This window comes from Prunus avium, chromosome 6 (genome assembly GCF_965620075.1).
Source record: "Prunus avium chromosome 6, drPruAviu1.hap1.1, whole genome shotgun sequence".
Lineage (NCBI taxonomy): Eukaryota > Viridiplantae > Streptophyta > Magnoliopsida > Rosales > Rosaceae > Prunus > Prunus avium.
Genome location: NC_142289.1, coordinates 33,387,285 through 33,410,337, shown reverse-complemented (window position 1 = coordinate 33,410,337; position 23,053 = coordinate 33,387,285). Strand labels below are relative to the sequence as shown.

At 36.1% G+C, this 23,053-nt stretch overlaps 2 protein-coding genes and 2 pseudogenes across 3 annotated transcripts; 3 read left to right on the top strand and 1 right to left on the bottom strand.

Moving 5' to 3' along the window:
• Positions 1–6,992: 6,992 nt before the first annotated feature.
• On the bottom strand, positions 6,993–7,947 carry LOC110762089 (zinc finger protein ZAT12 pseudogene; annotated as a pseudogene).
• Positions 7,948–11,709: 3,762 nt separating this feature from the next.
• On the top strand, positions 11,710–13,852 carry LOC148294069 (ceramide synthase LOH2 pseudogene; annotated as a pseudogene).
• A 784-nt stretch (positions 13,853–14,636) lies between these two features.
• LOC110762079 (methyl-CpG-binding domain-containing protein 7-like) lies at positions 14,637–18,026 on the top strand. Of its 2 annotated transcripts, XM_088255105.1 has the most exons (5): positions 14,639–14,945; positions 15,769–15,888; positions 16,656–16,757; positions 17,342–17,434; positions 17,549–18,026. In XM_088255105.1, the coding sequence occupies exons 1-5, from the start codon at positions 14,724–14,726 to the stop codon at positions 17,840–17,842; spliced, it is 831 nt and encodes a 276-aa protein (XP_088111231.1). In that variant the 5' UTR covers positions 14,639–14,723; the 3' UTR covers positions 17,843–18,026. The 2 variants fall into 2 exon arrangements, with proteins under 2 accessions (XP_088111232.1, XP_088111231.1); XM_088255106.1 differs by lacking the exon at positions 16,656–16,757 and having other exon boundaries at positions 14,637–14,945.
• Positions 18,027–18,417: 391 nt separating this feature from the next.
• LOC110762077 (methyl-CpG-binding domain-containing protein 7-like) lies at positions 18,418–22,363 on the top strand. Its single transcript, XM_021964678.2, has 5 exons — positions 18,418–18,829; positions 19,633–19,752; positions 20,534–20,638; positions 21,420–21,539; positions 21,627–22,363. The coding sequence occupies exons 1-5, from the start codon at positions 18,623–18,625 to the stop codon at positions 21,915–21,917; spliced, it is 843 nt and encodes a 280-aa protein (XP_021820370.2). The 5' UTR covers positions 18,418–18,622; the 3' UTR covers positions 21,918–22,363.
• The last annotated feature ends 690 nt before the right edge of the window (positions 22,364–23,053 follow it).

The window sequence follows — 23,053 nt, the reverse complement described above, 5'->3', positions numbered from 1 at the left end:
TTCTTGGAGTCAGATGATGATCAGGCACTTGATGATGATCATGAATCAACCATTGACTACAAGCGACTCACGTCCTTCTTGGAGTTTGATGACTCCTTCTTGACGCCATGGAATTGGAACCCTAATCCTAATGCCTCTGCCTGTGACGACGATACGTCAAGAGTGGAGACAAAGCAAGAATGCATCATGTTCCAACCTGGTTCGTTCTTTCGTGACGAGGAAGGCGGTGAAGAAGACACAGAAGCCTTCAAGATCATCAGTACTACAATGAGTAAAATGAAAGGAGTTTAATGGGTTGTGATAAGTTTACAATGAGTTTAATTGAATATTTTTGTAATCAGTTTGATGTTGATATCAATTTCGTTCTTGTGATTTCAATTATTTTAAGCCAGAATTGATTAAATATCAGTCAAATACCACAGCGGGGCATTAGGATGAAATTTTAATCAAAATTGTTATTTTCCCTAAAGGAAGATTCAAAACTTACATATATATATGATTTTATAAAATTGCTTTTGTTGATATACTTTGATTTCTATGTTGTGGAATTCGTTGGTAAAAATATACTTTATAGAATATTGGTATCGTTATCCCGCTCACCTAAGGACCTAAAAATAAGACACAAATAACTAAGTAGTTTTAAACCCTAATCATACTCGTTATTTTACTGAAACAATCATTTCAACTATTTTTATCTGCAATAATTAAAATAAATAAGGGAAACAGAGTTCAATTCGGATCCTTTCAATTCATTGTCTTCCTACCAGCCATATTTCTTCCCCATCGTCAACCTTAGTTCGTCTGCAATCTCCATTTAAAAGGTCGTTTGACATATTTGATTTCATCAGTCACCATCTTCTTTTTTTTTTCTATCCCCGCCACCAAAGGATGGTCCATACCCTCAACTACTCGCGCTTGCCTGGCTGTATTTTTTATTTCCTGAACTTTATCATCAAAATCCATATATTCTGGAGCAGTCATGGAATTTGAAGAATCTTGTAAGCCAACGTTACTATTTAACCAGTTTTCTCTTATTATAGCCTTCATAAGTTCTTGGTTATCAAGACTAGCTAGGCTTTTCAAAGGAACCCACTGGCAATTCTGCAGTGCCCTTTTCTAAGATCTCTTTCTCTGTTCTTGATTTTACCTTTCAGTATGAATAAGGGTTTAAACTTCTAGTTATTTGTGCCATTAGATTAATCTAAGGGTTTGTATTGAATAGTTGCTCACAAGACCTCATTTTTAGGTCCTTAGGTGAGCGGGACTGATTGGTATCGAATGTATATTGAATTTTTTTTTAGGAATAAGAATTGGGTTTCCTTGTTTTCTTAATAATAATGCCTCTCCCAACTCGTTCTTTACACCATGGAATTGGAACCCTAGTGCTCCTGCCTGTGATAGTAGCAGGTTTTGAGAAAATGAAAAACCAATGAATTGCAAACCGAATGGGAAAAAGGAAACCGATGAATGGTTTAAAGAAAACAAATGTTTAAACATATTAAAACAACAAAAGCGATGGGACAATCAAATATTAAAAATATAAGGTTTGTGCTTTTTAGGGATTGATGACTCTTTCGTGCCAATTTGGGCACGGATGTGTTGTCATCAAAATGATAATACATGTACACATAATATGTATTATAAAAATGTGGGACTCAATGTAAAATAAGGTACTAATGTTCATTTTCGTGCCATATTATCAATAGAGGATCTATGTAAAAGAAACTGTTATAAGACAATGCCTATTACTACAACAAGCGCTAAAGAAGCCCATAGAGTATGGAGTATGGAAGTGGATATTTGATCATTGAAAACCCTGAAAGCCCACTTGAATGCGGACAGAGAATTTGAGTCATTCAAATATATAGAAATACTAAGCTTGGGAATTATACCAAGTCGAGAAATCACGGAAATGCTATAATGAGGGAGTTGTGGGAGGGAAGGGATCACAAAAACAACCCATGAACTCCAACATCATATACTTAGCGTTTTACCACTATTTAACCAACATTTTTTTTCTTGTGAAAAGAAAGTATATAATTGATATTTATACGTTGAATATATGAATTTTCAATATAAAGGAGAATAGTATTACCAACGGCGTGTAGTTCATTAAAAAATAGCTTTAGTTTGCAGACCAAGGATAACAGTTTTCTGGCTCGTTGAAATTATTATTGAACAAGGAATGCGAAGTTGTTATGCAAGAAAAAAAATTGGTATTTTTTTAATTTATACATTTTGTAAAAATGGATTAGAAACTTAACAAATAAAAACTAGTACACGTAATTATGCACACACACAAGTTGTTAGAGAAGATAAGGATTGGGTTTCCATTTTTCTTTAGAATGAATTTTTGTACCGATTACAAAGAATTTGTAATAAAAATGCCTCTCCCAATATGGATTGATCCCTAGAAATCCTATACCTTTTTTAATTAGGAATTACCCCACATCTCTATAAAATAGGGTGGAAACTCAAACACCAAGTGCACCAGAGCTCTAAGAGAAACAAGAAATATAAACTTTTTCATCAAGTTTTTTCTCCAAGCAAACGAGACCACAGTGACTTACAGTGCACCATCAGATATCCAATGGAAGAAGAAGCAGCAAATACGTTGGTGGAAGCTGATCAAGAACTTGATGATGACCTTGAACCAACCATTGACTTCAAGTTCCTGACATCCTTCTTGGAGTCTGATGATGATCAGGCACTTGATGATGATCATGAACCAACCATTGACTACAAGCGACTCACGTCCTTCTTGAAGTTTGATGACTCCTTCTTGACGCCATGGAATTGGAACCCTAACCCTAATGCCTCTGCCTGTGACGACAATACATCAAGTGTGGAGACAAAGCAAGAATGCATCATGTTCCAACCTGGTTCGTTCTTTTGCGACGAGAAGGGCGGTGAGGAAGACACAGAAGCCTTCAAGAGAAAAGCTGACATATTCTAGGCAAAATATGGTGCGATGATGATCACAGCTTTTTGCTTGATCAAGATCATCAGTACTACAATTAGTAAATTGAAAGGAGTTTAAGGGGTTGTGATAAGTTTACAATGAGTTTGTGATTGAGTAATTTGTTTAGTCTTTTAGAAACAACAATTTCAAGACTTACATATATAGTTGATTTTATAAAATTTATTTTGTGGATATACTTTGATTTCTATGTTGTGGAGTTCGTTGGTAAAAATGTACTTTATAGAATATAGATATCGAATAAGAAATATACTGGATTCTTTTTAGGAATAAGAATTGGGTTTCCTTGTTTTCTTAATAAAAATTTCTCTCCCAACTCGTTCTTGACACCATGGAATTGGAACCCTAGTGCTCCTGCCTGTGATAGTAAGTCAAGTTTGGAATCAAAACTAGAATATACATATCCAGATTCAACCTGGTTCATTCTTCACTTACCTAAATTCTTGATTTCATATGACACCGTAGAAATGTACGTGTTTGAATTTTAAATTACATTGTCGGATGATTCAAAAGAATAGTACTAAATGCCATATTAAGGTAAGTATACCGGTATTTGTACCTGAACATTCTTGAATATATATATATATATATATATATATATATATATATATATATAGTATAAGGTCACGTTGTTGTTAGCCGAAAATCATATTATGGGCAAAACATAGAGTGGTTATAACAATTCTTTGTAAGTATGTATGATAGAAAAAATCACCCGTAGCACAATGATTTTCTCATGCGTTTGTTTTTCCTTTTCTTTTGAAAAGTGGAGGTGAATTCAAATATTTGGGACATTTTCTAGTATTGGGGGGAAGAGAGGTAGGAGAGATTTTGATACACTATTTGGTATATTGATAAGTATACATCATACAGTGTTACAAAGTCGGTATATTGAACACATCTTCAACGTACCACATGATGTATTGAACACACAATAATTTCTTTCTATTGAGATACAAGTGTGAATTAATTGGTTGTCAATGTCTTACAAGGGAAATTGAACATGAATATGATCTATATATCAATTTGATACATCGATCTTAATACTTTTGGATCACATTACGTTGAATTCCAAGTGTAAATTTAGGCCCATTTGAAAATAAGAACCCTATAGAATATAGAGCATTAAAAAAGCAACATATGTTAACTAAGGTGGTTGGTGTGAGTGGTTCGGCACTCTCATTCCTTAAGAGAGGTCAGGGGTTCGATCCCTGCTCTCGTATGGAGTCACCACTTTGGCCAGCACTGTACCCCTTACGGGCCAACCCGATGTGAGCGGGGATTAGTCTGGATTGTGGTTAAGGCTTAAAGGTGCCACCCATAATTGGGGCCCATACAGGACCACCTCGCGGTTCAGACCAAAAAAAACAAAAAACAAAAAACAACATATGTTTTCTTGTGAAAATTAAGTATTTAATTGATACTTATGCGCTAAATATATGAATATTTTTAACGCCAACTCTTCATCTGCTCTCTCTCTCTCTCTCTTGTCTAAACTTGAACTGATATTTTTTAATTCAATACTATCTTCCATCAAATAAACTCATAATCATTTACATAATAGTGGGCCAATATCATAAAAAATGATTCTCCTAGTAGACGTCAACCCAAATAGACAAAGGTACATGTTACACAGCACCAGTCACTTGTAGTTTTACTAAAACACCTCACATGAACTACCGGACAATATTCAGAGACTCGAAGAATGTCCCTGGCTTTGCCTGTCGTGTGGCCACTTTTTGCTCCACGAGCGTTAGTACTAGAGAGAGAGAGAGAGAGAGAGAGAGAGAGAAGAGATGAACGCAGATAAAAATATAAACAGAGGGGAGATGAGGAAATAATTAAAGAGGAAGAAGAAAAAGAAGAAAGAGGAGGAGAGAGAGAGAAGGGATAGATGCACGAATTTTTTTAATCAAGGAAACAGAGAAAGAAGAGATAAGGAAAGGAAAAGGAAGAATAAAAAATGTTGAGTGTGGGCCATGACCCATACTGGTCATATCATACGCTTGGAAGATGACATACATGGGACATTCCAGAGGTAGATAGAAAAGAGACAGTTTAAATGTGTATTGGAGTGTAAAATACATTTCTTAAATATTTTATTACTCTGGAAAATTGGAAAATGTGACTGTTGCATTCTTTTTCTTGTTCTTCTTTTTATCCAGAATTTCAATTTTTTTTTTTTAAAGTACAAGTGATGATTTAAATTAGAGGGGAGGGAGTTTTCTCACACACACTGGCGAAGCTAGGAATTTGTTAGCGGATGTGCAATTTTGAAATGCTAAAAGCTTTATATATATATAAAAAAATTGAGAATCAAATATCCTTATAATTTAAACAATACTAATGTCATTCATAAGTCATATAAAGATATAGTATTACAAATAACCTATAATTGTTGTCGATGAGGAAAAATAGTATTTATATATTTTGTTGAAAAATATTCTACATTCAAATATCATAAACGAAAATTTGGCGTGAAAAAAAAGTTTGACAAAAGATTTATATCACTAAAGCCTAATCCAAATTTGTTCACATGCCATTGTGATCTTTAAATCAAAGCACAACAAATGAAGAAGAAGAAGATATCATGTGCAAATTGAAGGAAATTGAGGTTTTACCCCAAAACCAATTGGCAATGGGGGAGTAGCCCAATTGCTTATAAACTCATGCTAGATCCCTTAACTTTTTAATATGGGACAAACACTCTCAACACACCCCTGCATGTGTGGCGAACTTTCAAGCCTAACACATGGACAACATATATTGGGTGACGTGGAGGTCGACTCTCAACACATGGACAACATATACTCTCAACACAAACATCTTTCATGAGTGCTTTTACCCATGTGTAATTCTATCTAATGTATAACATATGGCGGAAGCAATTGAAGAGGAGCTAGAGTGACACGTGCACAAAGGCAAATCGGGTAAGCTACATATTTGGGCTTCGAGCTCGGATTTGGGCTTCGCCATGATGTAAGGGCTTTTTCGGGCATCCGAGATTTTTTACTAGCCCGAAAATCAATTTTAAAGTTTTTACAGTTTTTGGAAGCTTTGTTATTTTCCTATTTTAATTTCTTTGTGATTCCTAAGGTTTCTAGGAGTATTTAAACATACTTTACCTGTGGTTGGGGTTATGTTTTGTTATTTCAGTTTATCAAATAAACTTGAGGTTCTCTCATATTTCTTGGTGGATTCCAAAATTACATGTTTTAAGCTAAAATTTTAGCCAATCAATTGTCACGCTGCGTCACTATCCCATGTGTAATGCAAGAGTTTCCTTTTTTGTTTAATCTTTGTTTAAAAAAGAAAAGAAAAGGAAAGCTTGTTAAAAGCCTTTCCTTTTTATTTTTTATAGCCTTTTTATCATTTTTTAAGCAGGTTATATCAAAGTTTGTTAAAGCCCAAGAATTGCGCAGCCTAGTTTCCTCTTTTTTTAAAACCCTGATCCAAAATGACATCGTTTTGGTCAGGATGTTTAAAAAATAAAATAAAAAATATGCGTGATGCACACAGCAACGTACGTAGCGCAACAACAACCCAGCGCAGCAAGCCTTGGTTAAGGCAATTCGTCGAACACCTAGATTGCACCACCCAACCTTAGTATAGGGGCAATATGCAGCGCTTGCAGAGGCTTTTCTGACGAGGGAACGTGCAATTGCACCTCCTTGTGCCTTAATAGGTTCGCCAGTGCGCTTACACACAATCAAGATGTAGGTTTCGAACATGAGACCTATGATCTATAAGTCAATGCCCTTTTTCACTGGACTATACCTCGTTGGCATTATAAGGAAATTTAATTGTGTTCATAATTTAGATACAGGTCCTTATTTATTGTATTTGTTTCATCAAGAAAAGTAAGGTTTTTATGAGGTTAACATAAATACCATGAGTCTTTCTGATGTTACATAACTTGTAACTCCAATTTTAATTGGCAATAAATTAAATATTAAAGCATTTACTAAATTGATTTTATTGGGTAGAAGATCTGTTTATGTACATTGCAATATACAAATAAATAAGCGTAACAATTAATTAAGAAAAATAGAATACAAAATCTCATAAAATCAATAACAAAATCAGCTAACAAAACAGCGGGGGAAAAGACAATCCAATAATCCCCCGCCACTATGTTTCTATATAAATATCGAATCAAAAAAATAAAATCTGCCTGTTATCTATAGGAAGGAATAAATAAATTAAATATAATTCACATCTGTAATAGATCAATCGACCAAATCAAGAAATCAACTGCAGCTTCGTCGCCAAATCGTATTGGCTATGATAAGCAGGCAGGCCCAATCTCAAATCCAAATTCAAGTCCAAGTTGAAGCTCGACACCCTTTTACTACTATTCGACTTCTTCAAAACCGGCGTGGCCGGCGACGACCGAGCTCGAACCGCATTAGCTTGAATTTCTTCTCTATGTCTCCTCATGTGTCCCCCGAGCGCCTGTCCAACCGCAAACTCGAGCCCGCATATGTGGCACTCGTGCGTCTTGGGCTTTGCGGCGGACTCCGGAGATTGCGCCAGCTGTAGGAGGTCGACTGCCCCGCCGGGCGTCAGCTTCGGCTTCTTGTGACTCGCTCTGTGGCCCCCAAGGGCCTGGAACGAGGGGAATTCCCGATTACATGTCTTGCATATAAACACTCGGCCTCGTTTTAAATCTTCGGCTTTGGTGGGGGAGGAATCGGGTTGGTCTATTTTGGATAGTAGCATCAAACAATTGACCAAATCTAGAGTTTGGTCATCTTGATCTTCTCGGCCTCGCTTCATGGCTAACTCAGGAGTCCAAATCGGGTTTAAGGTTTATGATTTAAGTTCGGGTGGCGAACCGAAATTTAGATTTAGAAAAAAAGGGATAAGGCTTGTGTGTGTTTGAGAGTGTTAAGGTTGTTGTTGCTGCTGGAAGTGCTTAGAATGAGCTTGAGGATGGTATTTATATAGGGAAGAGAGATGTTTTGGGGGCAGCTACATCTCAAGTATGACTAGGAGATGCTGACTTGTCGCGTACGGACTAAGCGAAGCGGTGGATTTGCCCACGGGTGTCTTGGGGACTAAGTAATTGGAAGGAGTTCAGTAATTTTGTAAATATGTTTGAATTTGAGTGGGAGTCTGGTAAGCGCCGTCAGTAAGGCGTCACCGCGTTGCTGGAGAAAGCTTCCTTCCTTCCTGAGGCGGTCGTTTTAGGCGACCAGTGGGTCAGTAGTTGAACATTCCGACAATTCTAGATAGGATTTTACTCGGTGTTCTAGTCCAACACGTACCCAAGGCGCGTGTCAAACAGAATCGAAACTAGCTTTTTACTCTTCTTTTTCTAATGGGTGTAATGTAAAATATCTTATAATATTTAAATAATTCTACTTTTTTGTTTTGAAAAATATTAACGATTAGAATTTTTTCCTCCCTTTCTTCTTTACCATAATTATCCACAATTTTTAATTTTTTTTATGTTCTTCATTAAAGAGGGCCAAAGTTAGTACTATTAAAAGTACTTTCATTTGAACTTAAAACATGTTACACGAAAACCCAATCAAAACTTTTTTATAAATAAAATTCTTAATTTACATTAAGATCATAATTTTATGATAGAAAAATTTGACCGCCTCTTAATCATTAACCACCTCAATTATCGGTGGCTAACACTCTCCTTTAGCATCTTTATCTTTGTTTCAAGCCGATGGAAGTCCAAAAGAGTGATTAGCGAACTTGTTTACCCTCAAATTGACAATCTCTCCAATCTTGAATTAGTTAAGATCGTTGGTCTAGAGAGAGGTGGTGTGTTGGGTTGTTGTTAAGTTTTTCCCAATATTTTTTTTTTCAATTTTTATTAAACTTTTTCTTATAAAAATTGGATGTTACTTAAACAAAAAAAGGTTTACATAACTTGTGAATGTGGCATATCTATCAAATATAGTTTCCTTTTTATTTTCCTACTCGAATTTAATATTTATCCATATGATGCTAATCAGGCATATGCTGCTCATGTGGAGTGTTGGACACTTCTAGTAGGTTGTATTTAGTGACATAGATCAATCATCCGCAGCGCGTGGACAGTTACAAAACCCGTTGTTTGAGTTGGGTGGGCACCGTGAAAGCAATTAAAAGAAAAGCGATAAAATAGAAGCTCCCAGTGGAAAGAAGAAAACGGAGGCAACGTGCATCGCAAGTTTGTACCCCCACCACACCACGTATTGCCACGTATTATTATATGTTGTTAATAAATGTTAGTAAGTTGTGTCTTACTAGAAAACTACGCGGTCCATCTCAATCATCCACGTCACAGCTGTACGTGTAGAAGTTGATTCAGTGTGAGCTTCCTAGTTTCACACCATTTATGTCAATGCAATGCCTTTCCTAATAAGTTCCCTTTGCCTTACTTTGCTTAATTCACTCCTTGTTTCCTGCTGCCTTCAGAGTCTTCTCCCAACTTCAAGTCGGCCCCATTTGTATATATAATTGTCTCTCACTTTGTATAGTTGATGACCTGTAATTCTAGAGAAAGGGTCAAGCAATTTCCATTCGCAATTATCATAATTTATGCGGGTCATTCGTATTACCCTATATACATTATGTTTCTTTTTTGTTACGTTAGAGTTCAAGTCTAGAGTTCGAAATGGGTTGTCACTCTGGTGGGAACCCATTGGCCATTATGTATTTTTATACTATAATGATAAATCATTGTAGGTGCTTTAAATTGCCCATTTGCTTAACTGGTGTACAGATTACCTTATTTCCATTTTCAACATTTAAGTAAATGTCTTTGTCCTTTTTCTTTCATTTATTTTTATATTACTCCATTTACTTAAGTTTACAATATAAATAAGGAAGTACCCCCCATTTGGATTCAAATAAAAATACTAGAAAATCAAATTCCCACCAAATCAAAATATTAAAAATCGGTTTTAGTGCAAAATACGATTTAGGCTAAAAATGATGGCTCATTAAGTCAATATATACTTCATACTAAAATCCCATAAAATCAAATTTTCTTATTTGATGTGTAAGGAATAAAAGCCGCCAAAAATTATCTTGAGAAAATAATTATTCCGAAAAACCATTTTTCATACTTAGTCAATATTGTACCTCTACTAAAAAAATTATAGGTCTACCAGTGATGGCAACCCAATGGCAATTACTATTCATATGGGATTAATTTTATTTTTATGTATGAGATTAATAATATATAAAAAAAAATTGATAAGTATGTATAAAAAAATATTTCTGAATTTTGTTTCAATTTGTTTTAAAAAAAATTTACGTTGATGACGTCGCTCTTAGGCAACAACTCAGGCTATTCTTGCTTTCAGGGCTGTCCAGACTTGGTGGAGCCCACCATCTGCCCAAGCTGGATTGCTGCGCTGGAAATGGCTTTTGAGGATATGCTCTTATGAGCCTACATTGTCTCGTAATCGTAAAATATGAGAGAAAATAATAGGCTGAAAAGAAATTGGTGTATCTATTATGAATTCTAGATTTAAAAACAAAACCAAAAACAAAAAATTGAAAATTATATATAGTTGCATACATAAGGCCATCTTCAGCCATAGGCTATATCCCAAATATAGCCCTAAAATAATGCAAAACCCATCTCCAGCCATGGGCAAAACAAAATTTTGGCCAAATTTAGATGGCCATATTTTGCCCTTTAGCCCTCCAATCGGTCCACATTTAGCTCAACTTTGGCCTCAGCCAAATTTTTTGTGGGCCCCATACATGTGCTTTTGAAGAAGATAAATTATCAAGTGTGGGCAAGAGCACGAATCATCTCATACAAATGCATATCCAATTGCCAACATTAAAAGTGCTGACGTGAGTTGGATATATATAGTAAAAAAATTATAAAAAATTATTAGTCATGACCGTTGGAGGTTAGACCATTGAAACTCATCCTTTTTTATTTATTTATAATTATTTATAAATGTGGTCACCTTTTTAAATGCTTTCAAGTGTTGTTTAAAAAACTTAGGCTTTTTATCACAAATGGTCCTTTACGTTTATGAAATTATCACGAATGGTCCTTGAGGTTTTTTTGTGACACTAATAGTCTTTAACGTTTGGGCTTTTTATCACAAATGGTCCCTGCCGTTATAAACTCTGTTAAGTGTGATGTGGAAGATAAGTGGAGCCCACATTTTGTGACATGTGGGTAAAAAATAATTAAATAATTTTTTAATGAAAATTCAATTTTTTTTTCTGCAACTTTTCACCCCCCTTTCCTTACTCAGTTTCTCTACCCCTCTGCCCTCGCTCTCCACCCTTTGCTCTACATCTTTTCTCCCTCTGTTTTTTTATTTCCCACTGCCACCTGCAAGAAAAAAATATAAGATATACAGTTGCTCTCCATCTCTAGATCAATGATGAGTTTTCGCATAATCTGGTTTTTACAGACATAGCATGCTGAAATTGTCTATTCTAACTCTATTCCTTTCTCATTTCAGGCTTCCCATAAAGCTTTTGTATATGGGTCAATGTGGATTCTATACCTACAGCATTGTTGCCCTCCTTACATGGGAGACTTGAAGGAAGGATTTCTCAGTGATGACGGGTCACCATGTAATTATTGTTCTCATGATTGGGTTCTCATACATTACGAGGTATTTTTCAGGTTTTCTGCGAGCACAATAATATGTTGGTACCACAAAGCAGATATTTAGCAATGTGCATTTGTGTGGTGTGGAGGATCTCATGCAATGACTTTCTTTTCATTTTTCGGCCACTTGTAGCTTTTTTCGGATTGGCTCAATCATTCTTGCCCTGCATGACGAGAGTGATGTATTTATGGAAGCTGCCAAGGTTTTCAAGTATTCTGAGAAGGAGCTTGCCGCAAGTGTGTTATTTGGATTTTTTGCTGTTTCGTGGCTCATACTGAGGCTAATATTCTTCCCTTTCTGGGTTATAAGGTCATCAAGGTCAATACAATGTTACTGATGCTCTCCATCTCTAGGCAACTGTAAGGAAGGGGGATGAAAAGTTGCAGGTGGCAGTGGAAAAGAAAAAAACAGAGGGAGAAAAGATGGAGAGCAAAGGGTGGAGAGCGAGGGCAGAGGGGGAGAGACTGACTGAGAGTTAAGGAAGGGGGATGAAAAGTTGCAGAAAAAAAAGAAGGAATTTTCATTAAAAAATTATTTAATTATTTTTTATCCACATGTCACAATGTGATTGGACATGTGGGCTCCACTTATTTTCCACGTCACACTTAACAGAGTTTATAACGGCAAGGACCATTTGTGATAAAAAAACCCAAACGTTAAGGACTATTAGTGTCACAAAAAAACCTCAAGGACCATTCGTGATAATTTCGTAAACGTGAAGGACCATTTGTGATAAAAAGCCAAAAAATTATAAAAAATTCTTAGTCATGGAATATTGTCTCTAAATAGTAGTTTAATTAAATTAAATAATACATAGTTGTGGAATGTATAAATGTTGTACCATAGTTTTTCTCAAAATAATAAAATATGAAAGACCCTAAAATATAGCCATGCATGACTAGAGATGGAAAAATTTAGCCATGAACTATTCTTTAAAAAATTAATATTTTGGAGAGCTAAATTTTTAGCCATGAACTACATTTAGCCCTATTACTGGAGATGGCCTAACATGCACAAATATTTTTATATGTCATTAGTGTCCGTATTTAGCTTTTTCTTATGTGAACAACTGTGAACATTGTCCCTTGTTCAATTACATGTCCTTCTTTTTCCTCATGTGTTGGTGAGTTGGGTGTGTGTGCCCACAGCCCACCTGAAATTAAATTTGGTCAAACATAAGACAAATTCATGGCCCCCAACTGTTTTTATAATAAACTTTCCTCTTCCTCCAAAAGGTTAGCTGATGTGAGTACGGATGTCAGTCTTATTCAAAGTGTGTACGGTTTATATTTGAATAAGTGTTTTGAACTTCCTTGCTTTTGCCATCGACGGACTTTTACTTCTAGATGTTGCATGTCAGCTTCACTGAAAAGTAGTTGCTTTCTGCTTCTTCTTTTTTTTAAAAAATTTATTTTATTCTTTTTTCGGGTTATTATAATATGTGTGATATATCACGTGGTCGCATTCTAATATCACAAATGATCTGAGAAAAATCTAAAAATTGAAAATAGCACATTAATAAATACTAAATACAAGAAATTATTGCTCATGTGACATATATTTTCTCTAATATTTGTTTGTTATTGATTGATGAGCATTTTCCTAATAAGTTTGGTACACGTGATAACCAACGCATTCATGAGCTATAATATTCTTCGTTATCTAGAGAAACTTGTACACGTGATTCTAATATGGTTGGCTGATCATAGACCAGCTACTCGTATTTGGGGTATACTCACCAGAAAGGTCTACCAGAATACTAAACTGGTAGGCTCTGTTAGTATTAGTAATCTGTTGGAACGCACGCCGGCCATACCATTTGCTAGACTGTTATTTTATTTTATTTTTCTACGAACGAACATTCTTATGATATCAGCGATCTCTAATAAAGGGATAAATACTCTTAACATCTCGAGCTACGTAATAAATGAGATAACATTTTGTATTATAGAATGCTCTTTGGTTTGACAAAACGTGCTTCTGTTTACACCCAAAAGCGTACAGTAGAGCTATCAATTCCCAACAAGCTAGCTAGTATTTACATTGGCAATGATATAATATAAAGCCAGTCATGATGTGCTGCGTGACTGCGTCTTGTAAAGCCAGCGGCCTAACAGATTTCGGGGTTCAAGATTTTTGAACAACACATTTCATTTGACAGATCTTGTTATTGGTTTTGGGCAGGCCAAAACTAAAGATTACTGAAGTTAGCCAAGACCCAGCTAAGGTAGTAAGTGCAAACGAAATTCTCCTCACAGATGTATGGCCCATATGACAACTAAAGCCCAAACATCCCGAGTCCGACATGTAGAATAGTTTGTGACATATTTTATTATTTATTTTTTTATACAAGCGATAATTTACTTTAGAGTAATGCTATTTGGACACACAACATTGACACACTTAGTGACACCCGCTGATGTGTCAATGTATCATTTACTCTTCTTTTCTCTTCGTTTTCTATTCAGCGAATGATACATTGACACATCATCGGGTGTCAACTAAGTGTGTCAATATTGTGTGTCCAAATAACATTACTCGATATGAGTACAAGCCCGGAGCTAATTTTAGGTATGTTTAGTTACAAAGGTAACAAGAGAGAGAGGGGGGATTCAAAATCTAATTTTAGGTATGGAGGTAAATGCTCATTACGACCGGAGCTACAAGCCCTCCACAACAACCAACCTCTTTACCTACAAAAACAACTTGTTTTGACCTAAAATGACATCACAATATTAGTTAGTTAAATTTAATATCAAAATTAACCTTATCAAAGTTGTCATAACAAGATGATGATGAAAGTGAAATTATTAAAAATCAATCTAAAGTGATAATCATCAATTTATCTATCAAGGTTTCTCTAAATAATAAAATAAAAACTCAATCAAACAAACCCGGGGTTGATGAAGAAAGTTGGCGCAAGAATAGCACATTAGTAAAACAACCTCGGCAGATTGGATGGAGCCAAGTGGCTGGTTTTGAACCCGCCAATCCAAGGCCCAATAAAATACATAAAGTCAAATGATTTGACAATCATAAAGGTAAATTGACCAATACTTGTTAATTCTCCTAATCAATTTCGTCTTTTACTCTCGTATTTTTGGGTCTGCTGGAACAGCGAGGAGCTGAGTGACAGTGCCGTCACCATGAAGAGGAAGAAGAAGGGAAAATCGTCACAGTCGTCGAAGTCAATTCCGCTTCTAACACTGAGAGCAGCCAAAAAGGAGGAAGAACCCAGTAGTCGCAGCGAAAGCCAATTGCAATTGGTCACCACCACCACCACACCCTTCAGACTCCCCGATGATTGGTCCGTTGAGGAAAAGCGCCGTCCCCTTAGAAATACCTCCAGCCCCGCCCGAATCGACAAGGTCTCTCTCTGTTTCTCTCTGTGTCTCTCTCTAAACTTGTTCAATTGTAATTGCATGATGTGCAATGCATATGCATATGCTTTGCATGCATGGATGGCTTGCTATGTTTGTATAAATGCCTGAGTGGTTCTTTGTTGTTGGGGGGTTTTAGCAACGTTTTGAGTCGTATTAAAATTCATGTGATTCTGACATGCTTTGTTTAGATTAATGGGATGTTTTGAATGGTGGGTTTGTGGGAATTTCTCATTGCAGAGTGAAAAATTGGGAAACTTATGGGTGGTAATGGTTTTGTTTTGGATTAATAAAGTGCCAAGATAGGCATTGGAATGGATTTACTGTTACTAGGCTCCATTTTACTATCCATTAAGTTAATCCCAGCAAGAATTTGAAAGGGAAAAAAGAATGCAAATGATTGGAGTTTAGAGCCAATTGATCCTATCTAGATTCCTTTTTTTGCATAAGAAAATCGGGGTCTTTGTTAATACCCAGTAACTGTAAATGTTTAGGGTGGGATTCTATTTTTTTTTTTTTTTTTATACTCTTCAATTCCTGCTGCACATGCTCTGTGATCAAGTAAAGAACTCCCCTTTCTATATATCATCTTCCATATTTTTTTTCTCTTTTCTGTTGCATATGTTTGCTGTTTTGCTGCTGGCATTGTAACTTTCAATCGGCACATCTTGATGTTATGCTTTCCATAATGGGTTTCTATATATAATATTTCTTATTTTTGAAAGTTCACTATGAAGATTATTATGTTGTGAACTTATTCTATTAAGTCTTATGGGGGATCAGATCTGAGACCTTTCATGTAATTGTGTAGTATTACATTGAGCCTGGCACGGGATTGAAGTTTCGTTCGTTGCCAGCTGTACAGAGATACCTAACAGAAGGGCAAATCGAAACACATATGAAGAAACTAAAACCAGGCAGTGAATGCAATGTGAGTTCTAGGATCTTCTTGTTTTTCAGTTAATGATAATACTTAGGATTCAAGAACTAAAAGGATTTTAAGTTCAGGTTTTTTTTTCTTTCTGTTGCTATGAGGGTTACAGTGTGAAGATAAATTTAGAATAAAAAAGAAATATAAACGCAGAAGTTGTGCTTAGTTCTGTACCACTTTTATCCTCTGCACTAAATTTACCACAATTGCTATAGAATGGTCTTACAAGCCATGTACAAGTTGGGAAAAGAAATGGTGTAGACTTTATCAGGAATCTAAATTACAAAAACTGAGGCCCATCTTGGTGATCTTATCTTATACATCCAAACCCTTTCCAAGATGTTGTCAAGAATATTGTTAGAATTTGTCTACTTTTTCCATGAGAAAGTGTATAGAAGAATTATTTGGGGCCAGTTATAATATCTTGGCCTCTTGCCTCTTCTTTTCCTTTCTTCTTGTAGGTACTATACTTTTAATACGATTCCAGAATTAAATTTGGTTATGCATATTTATTTGAACTTCAGCCGTTGCTACAATTGGTGTGCACTGATTAAATGGTCCAAACTTTGATACACTCAAAAGTTAAAAAAGTTATAGTATATTGGGGATCTTTTGAATCCATAGGCAGGCAAATAATGAAGGAGCTAAATCATAAGTGGATTTCAGAAGTGTCTCTGATCACCATATAGCAGTCCAAATTGTAGAGAAAAAGCTTGGAATGCCTAATATATGAAGGGAAAATCCTCATTTACAGTGTCAATCTGCAGATGCAAATTATACCAGGCACCACCTGTACTTCGTCCTTTATACTACCTGATGATTGGGAAATTGAGAAAAAACAGCGAAAGAATTCTCATGTTATAGACAAGGTACCTGTTTTGTTTCAAAATTTTGGTGGTTTTTCTCTTCTCTGTTGTAGAAAGGGTATATCTAGCTTGCACTTGCTGAAAGTACTTGCATACTTCCTAGGGTGAAATTTCACAAATGCACGTGTGTGGCACTCATGTATCTGCACTTTGCATATGCATGTTCAGATGATATCTTTGCTATTATAAAGCCCTCTTTGTGGTCACTGACTTCTACAAAACATATACCTTGGCTTAACATCTATTTAACCTACAATTTAGTTAACTCACATCGACTACACAAAACGGGAGGAATGAAGTTAACAAAAGGAGTTGATAGAAAGAGAAGGTTTGTGTGCTATATTCAAGATTTCTTTTCCACTTTGCCCACATTCAGCACAACCGTATTGAGGTGGTTTATAAATTGGCATTTGATAAATTTGCCTTGGTAGCCACCTTATAGCTTGCATATGTCTTCCCTTCACATGAATTCTAAATGCAGCATTGTGTTGAACAGTTCTTTTACCTTCTGTGAAATATTTTTAAGAGTTGCTTCTAGAACATTATTTCTTCTATTCTATTTTGATCGCTGGACATATATTTTGCAGACTTATATAGAGCCAGGGACTGGACAGCGGTTTCGCTCTTTAAGAGCTGTTGAGAGATACCTAACAGAAGGGAATGAAAATACTCCATTTAAGGTATTGATGCCTGCCAATAAGTCTAGTGTATGTTCTTTTACAATTACTGATTAAACAAAAGTTCATTTGCTCCTACATGATCCTTGACCTTGTCCAGTTTTGCTTGTGTTTCAGCTTTCGCTCTGCTCTGGCGATCAGAAGATAAAAAGTTTGCCTGAGGTCCAGTCCCAGAAAGTTTCTACACCTCTGGATATAAATATTCCTGGCGAGAGCGATAGACCATCCAAGCTCAATTTAGGCAGACCACCAGTAAAAGTGAATTGGGTCCTCGCAGGTCGTGGAGGAAACATGTGGAACCCCTTCATGGACGATTCTGAGGTCTCCGGTTGTGTAAAGCAAAAGTGGGCCGAGACTTTTAAATCATCCATGTATGGTGGAAACATTAGTGCACCAAGTCATAAGTTATAACTGTTTTGTCAGACTGGAACTTCTGTAATCTATACTGTTTTATTTGTTTACTTTAGATGCTAGCCCACCCAAAGTTTTACCAGATCCTTAACATTTTAGCGATAAGATGTATATATGGATGTGTTTTCATAAAAGGAGCAGTTTGTAACACCAAAGAACACAATAATACTCATTTTGCATTTAATGACCAGCAGCTGATGTCTTGAGATGGAAATGTATGATATCTAAAAATTAAAGCTAGATTGAGCTTCTGGTGAGGCAGATTTATTCACTTGGCATATAGAAATTTTAAGTATTACCACATCAAATGGTAATACTTATGACCAGCAAAAGTGAGTTTTACTTTTTAATTAGGTAAATTCTCTTAATTACTTGAAGTATAAATCCAATATATAGCCGAAATAATATGAAAATGATTCGTACCGACATGAGCTATCAAATTTTCCAACTTATGACCTGCAATTTCTGTATTAAGCAAAGCCAAGCCAAGTGGCTGATCTGAATTGTAAGGGAACTGCATTTGTCACTGCCATTGAGTTCATATCATAAAATTTGTAATTCCAACTTCCAACTAGAAAGCACTTTGTAAACCTGATTTTTTTTTTCTTTCTTTTTCTGGGTTCTGCTAGAATAGTGGGGAACATTGGTCAGTCTGTGATTTGACGTGTCCGAGGCAGAGTGAGTGGCTTTGCAAAGGGGAGGTTCTTCTTCTTGTGAGTCTTAAAACCAGGCCCCAAACAAACAAACACCTTTGCTAGAGTCACTGACAGTAGGGTGACAATGAAGAAGAGCAGATGGTCACAGTCCAACCCAATTCCGCTTCTAACAAAAAGGCCAGCCGGAGAAGAAGAAGAAGAACCTAGTTGTAACAGCAAAAGGGACCTGCAATTGGTCACCACCTCACCCTTCAGACTCCCCGATGGTTGGTACGTTGAGGAAAAGCGCCGTGCCCTTAGCAATACTTCCCACCCCGGAAAAATCGACAGGGTCTCTCTCTCTCTCTCTCTCTCTCTAAACTTGTTCAAAATGTAAATGCTTTGCATGCATGGATATTTTGCTTGGTGGATGTATGTAGTTCGCTATGTTTGGCTTGATGCCTTGGTGGGTCTTTTTCGTTGGGGGTTTAGCAGGGTTTTTGACTGGTATCAAGATTCATATGGCATTCTTTGCAAAGAGTCTGAGATTTTATTTAAAATTATGGTTTTGTGGGAATTTCACATTTTGAAGGCTCTACTTGAATTGAATATCAGTAAAATTCACCCCAGAAAGAATTTTAAAAAGAAAAAGTGAAGGAAAGTGATTGGAGTTTAGTTCACTGGCTGGCTCTATTAAGAGACAGTTGACCCTATGAAGATTTCATATTTTTCCATAAGAAAGTTTGGGTCTTTGATAAAACCCAGTAAATGTTTAGGGTGAGGATCTATTATTTTTAATATATTTCTTAATTCATGTCGCACATGCTCTATGAGATAATCTGGGTCTTCATGAAACCCAATAAGCATCAGGTAGGGTCTACCATTAATTAATAGTGCCTTTTTCTCTTCTTATATTTAGTTTCTTTTCTGTTGCACATGTTCTCTGTTTTTTGGCTGCTGGCACCGTAAACTTTCAATTGGTACATCTTGATGATCTTATAGGATAAGACCGACTTTTTTGTATGAAATCAAACTTTCAATTGGAACATATTTGATGCTATGCTTCCCAGAATGGATTTTTAGGCCACCCAGCCATCTTGAGCCCTTTCATGTCATTGTGCAGTATTACATTGAACCTTTCATGTCATTGTACAGTATTACTTTGAGCCTGGCACGGGACTGAAGTTTCGTTCGCTGTCAGCTGTACAGAGATACCTAACAGAAGGGAAAATCGAAATACGTACCAAGAATTCAGAACCAGGCAATGAATGGAATGTGAGTTCTTTGACCTACTTGTTTTTCAGCTAATGATAATACTTAGAACTCAGTAACTAAAATGATTTTACGTTTGGTTTTTTCCTTTTGTTACTATGAGTGTTGCATTGGGAAGATAAATTTAGAAAAGAAGAAACACAAACCCAGAAGTTGTGCTTAGTTATGCACCACTCCTCTGCACTAAATTTACCATAATCACTTTAGCATGGTCTTACAAGCCGTGGACAAGTTGGGAAAGGAAGTGGTGAAGACTTTATCAGGAATCTAAATCACAAAAACTTAGGCCTATCTTGGGGATATATCATATTATAGGATGCATCCATACCCTTTCCAAGATATTTTCAACAATATTTTCATTTGTCTTCTTTTTCCATGGGAAATTTATTGAAGGAATTATTTGGGCTGAATTATAATGTCTTGGACTCTTGTCACATGGTTTGGTAGAGGTTCCACAAGATTAAGGTACCATTTTTCAGGTACTATACTTCTCAATATGATTCCAGAATTAAACTCGATTTTGCATGACTATTTGAATTTTTCCCACTGCTACAATTCGTGTGCACAGATTAAAAGTAAACTTTGATATATTTAAAAACTTAGTTATAATCCAGTTGGGCCCTTTTGAATCCATAGGGAGGGAAAGGTAACCATGTGGAAGGAGCTAAATCATAAATAGATTTTAGAAGTATCTCTGATCATGGTATAGCAAATTGAAGGAAAAAGAGGCTTGCAATGCCTGAAATATGAAGAGAAAATCCTCATTGACAATGCCAATCTGCAGAAGCAAATTACACCACGCACCACCTGGAGCACTTCATCCTTTATACTACCTGATGGTTGGGAAGTTGAGGAAAAGCCACGAAACAATTCTCGTATCATAGACAAGGTACCTGTTTTGCTTTAAAAAATTTACATATCTAGCATGCGCTTGCTGAAAATACTTGCATTCTCAACACAGGGTGAAATTGCACAGATGCACATTCTGAGTGTGCATGCATATGCACTTTACATATACATGTACAGATGTTATATTTACTGTTATAAAGATGATCCCTCTGTGTGGTCACCGACTTCACCAAAATGTCTGTATTACCTTAACATCCTCTAAATTATAGTTAACCCACATCAACTATACAAAAGGGTTGTTATTGTATATTAGTCGAAAATTTCAAAAGAATAGAAATTGAAGAGAACTTGAGGAAAGAAGTTGACAAAAGGATTTGAGGGAAAGGGAAAGTTGGGAAAATTATGGTGTATGTGCTCGTTTTCTCTATATGGAGCGTGTAGTGAGCAGTGCTTTATTCAAGATTTCTTTATTTCCTCTTTTTTAAGAATGAGCATGACCATATTGAGGTGAGATTACAATTGGCATTTGATAAATTTGCCTCAGTAGCAACTTTATGTGCTTATGCCTTCCTTTAAAGAACATTCGAATGCAACATTGTGCTGAACAGTTCTTATCGTTTTGTGAAATGTATTTTAGACAATCCATTGTTCTGAAAGAGAACATTATGATGTTGGTTCTAGCATACCTTTCTATTTTTGATTGCTGGACATGAGGAACCTGTGTTTTAATAGAACTTGAAAGTCAGTTGCATTTGCTTGTTCATTGTTTAGCACACTTCACTCCAGAAACATGAGATTTTTAATTTTTTTCTTTTTTGAAGACCTATATCGAGCCAGGGACTAGACAGCGGTTCCGTTCTATAATATCTGTTGAGAGATACCTAACAGGAGCAAATGAAGATACACCTCTCAAGGCATTGATACCTGCCAATAATTCTGGTGTATGTTCTTTTACAATTACTGATTAAACAAAGGTTTCTTTGCTCCTCCATTATCCTTGGCCTTGTCCAATTGTGCTTGTGTTTCAGCTTTCACCTGGCTCAGGCCGTCAGAAGATGAAAAGTTTGGGTGAGATACAGTCCCAGAAAGTTGTCTCTAGTTCTCTGACGAGAAATATTTCTGGTGCGAACGACAGACCCTCCAAGCTCAATTTCGGCAGACCACCAGCAAAAGTGAAATGGGTCCTCGGAGGTCCTGGGGGGTGTATGTGGAACCCCTTCATGGACGAATCAAAGGTCCCCGATTCTGTATTACAAAAGTGGTCCGAAACTTTCGTTTCATCCCTCTATGGTGGAAAAATTGGTGCACCAAGGTCTTAAGTTATAACTGTTCTGCCAAAGTGAAACTTCTGTAATCTATGCTGTTTGTTTACTTCTTTAGTTTAGATGCAAGCCCACCCAAAGTTTTGCCAGATACTTAACGTCTTAGATATTAGTAGATGTAACTTTAAGTCTGTGATGAGGAGGTGGTGATATGCATATGTAGATGTGTTCTTAGAGCACAAAGGAGAAGTTTGTACCTTTGCAGTAACATTTTTGGTGATGGATGCAATTTGTTCTGGGTGGACGGAATGTAAAAAACCCGTTTTAGGCTCAAGTGAAATGAACTTCATGGATCCACTGAAATGAAATCATTGAACCCAATCGTCAATTTGCAGGGGAAAATTGTTTGATGTTTAAATCTGCAGTAAATTTGGAAAGTAAATCTTGTGTATCATTAGTGATCTTATGTAAACTTGTCTTATACTCAAAAGAGTAAATCCTGTTTGGTGTAAGGAAAGTCTTGTAATGAATATTGCGCAATTGCTTAAAAATGATTGGCTCAGTGGCTCACTCCATCCTCAAGATTCTTTCACAAATCTTCTTCTCATCATTCTTTCATGTATTCTTATTATTTTTTGAGCTCATGAACTGACAAATATATTTTAAGTATCACCACATCAAATGTAATCATAAACTGACACATTTTTTACTTATTGAATTGTTCAAGATCATCAAGTATCCGTGTAAATGGAACTAGTAGCGAATTCAAATTTTGAAATCACTTTTTTTTTGTTGCATGAACATAAATTGTGTTAAAATGTTACTCTCTCTTATACCATATATATCATACATAAGCATCAATTTAATTCCCCGTTTAAGAGATAGAAGAGATGGGGGAAATTATAATTTTAACACATTGGTTCCAAACTTGTACACTTTTTGCTAAAGCTCTAGATTTGTCGACATTAGGTGTAGGCTCAAGAGCAGAGTTGAAGAATAGATGATGGCAAATTTTGCCTACAGACACAAGCTCATAGCAACAACCTTCTGCTACACTCCCACCTTTGAAAATAGTTTCACCAACTTCCCGAGCACACTTAATGGATATTTGTTTTTTACATTCATCCATTGTTTTTGATTTTGAAGCCTTTGAGGTTGGAATTGGGATAGAAGATGTGCGGGAGACTGCAATT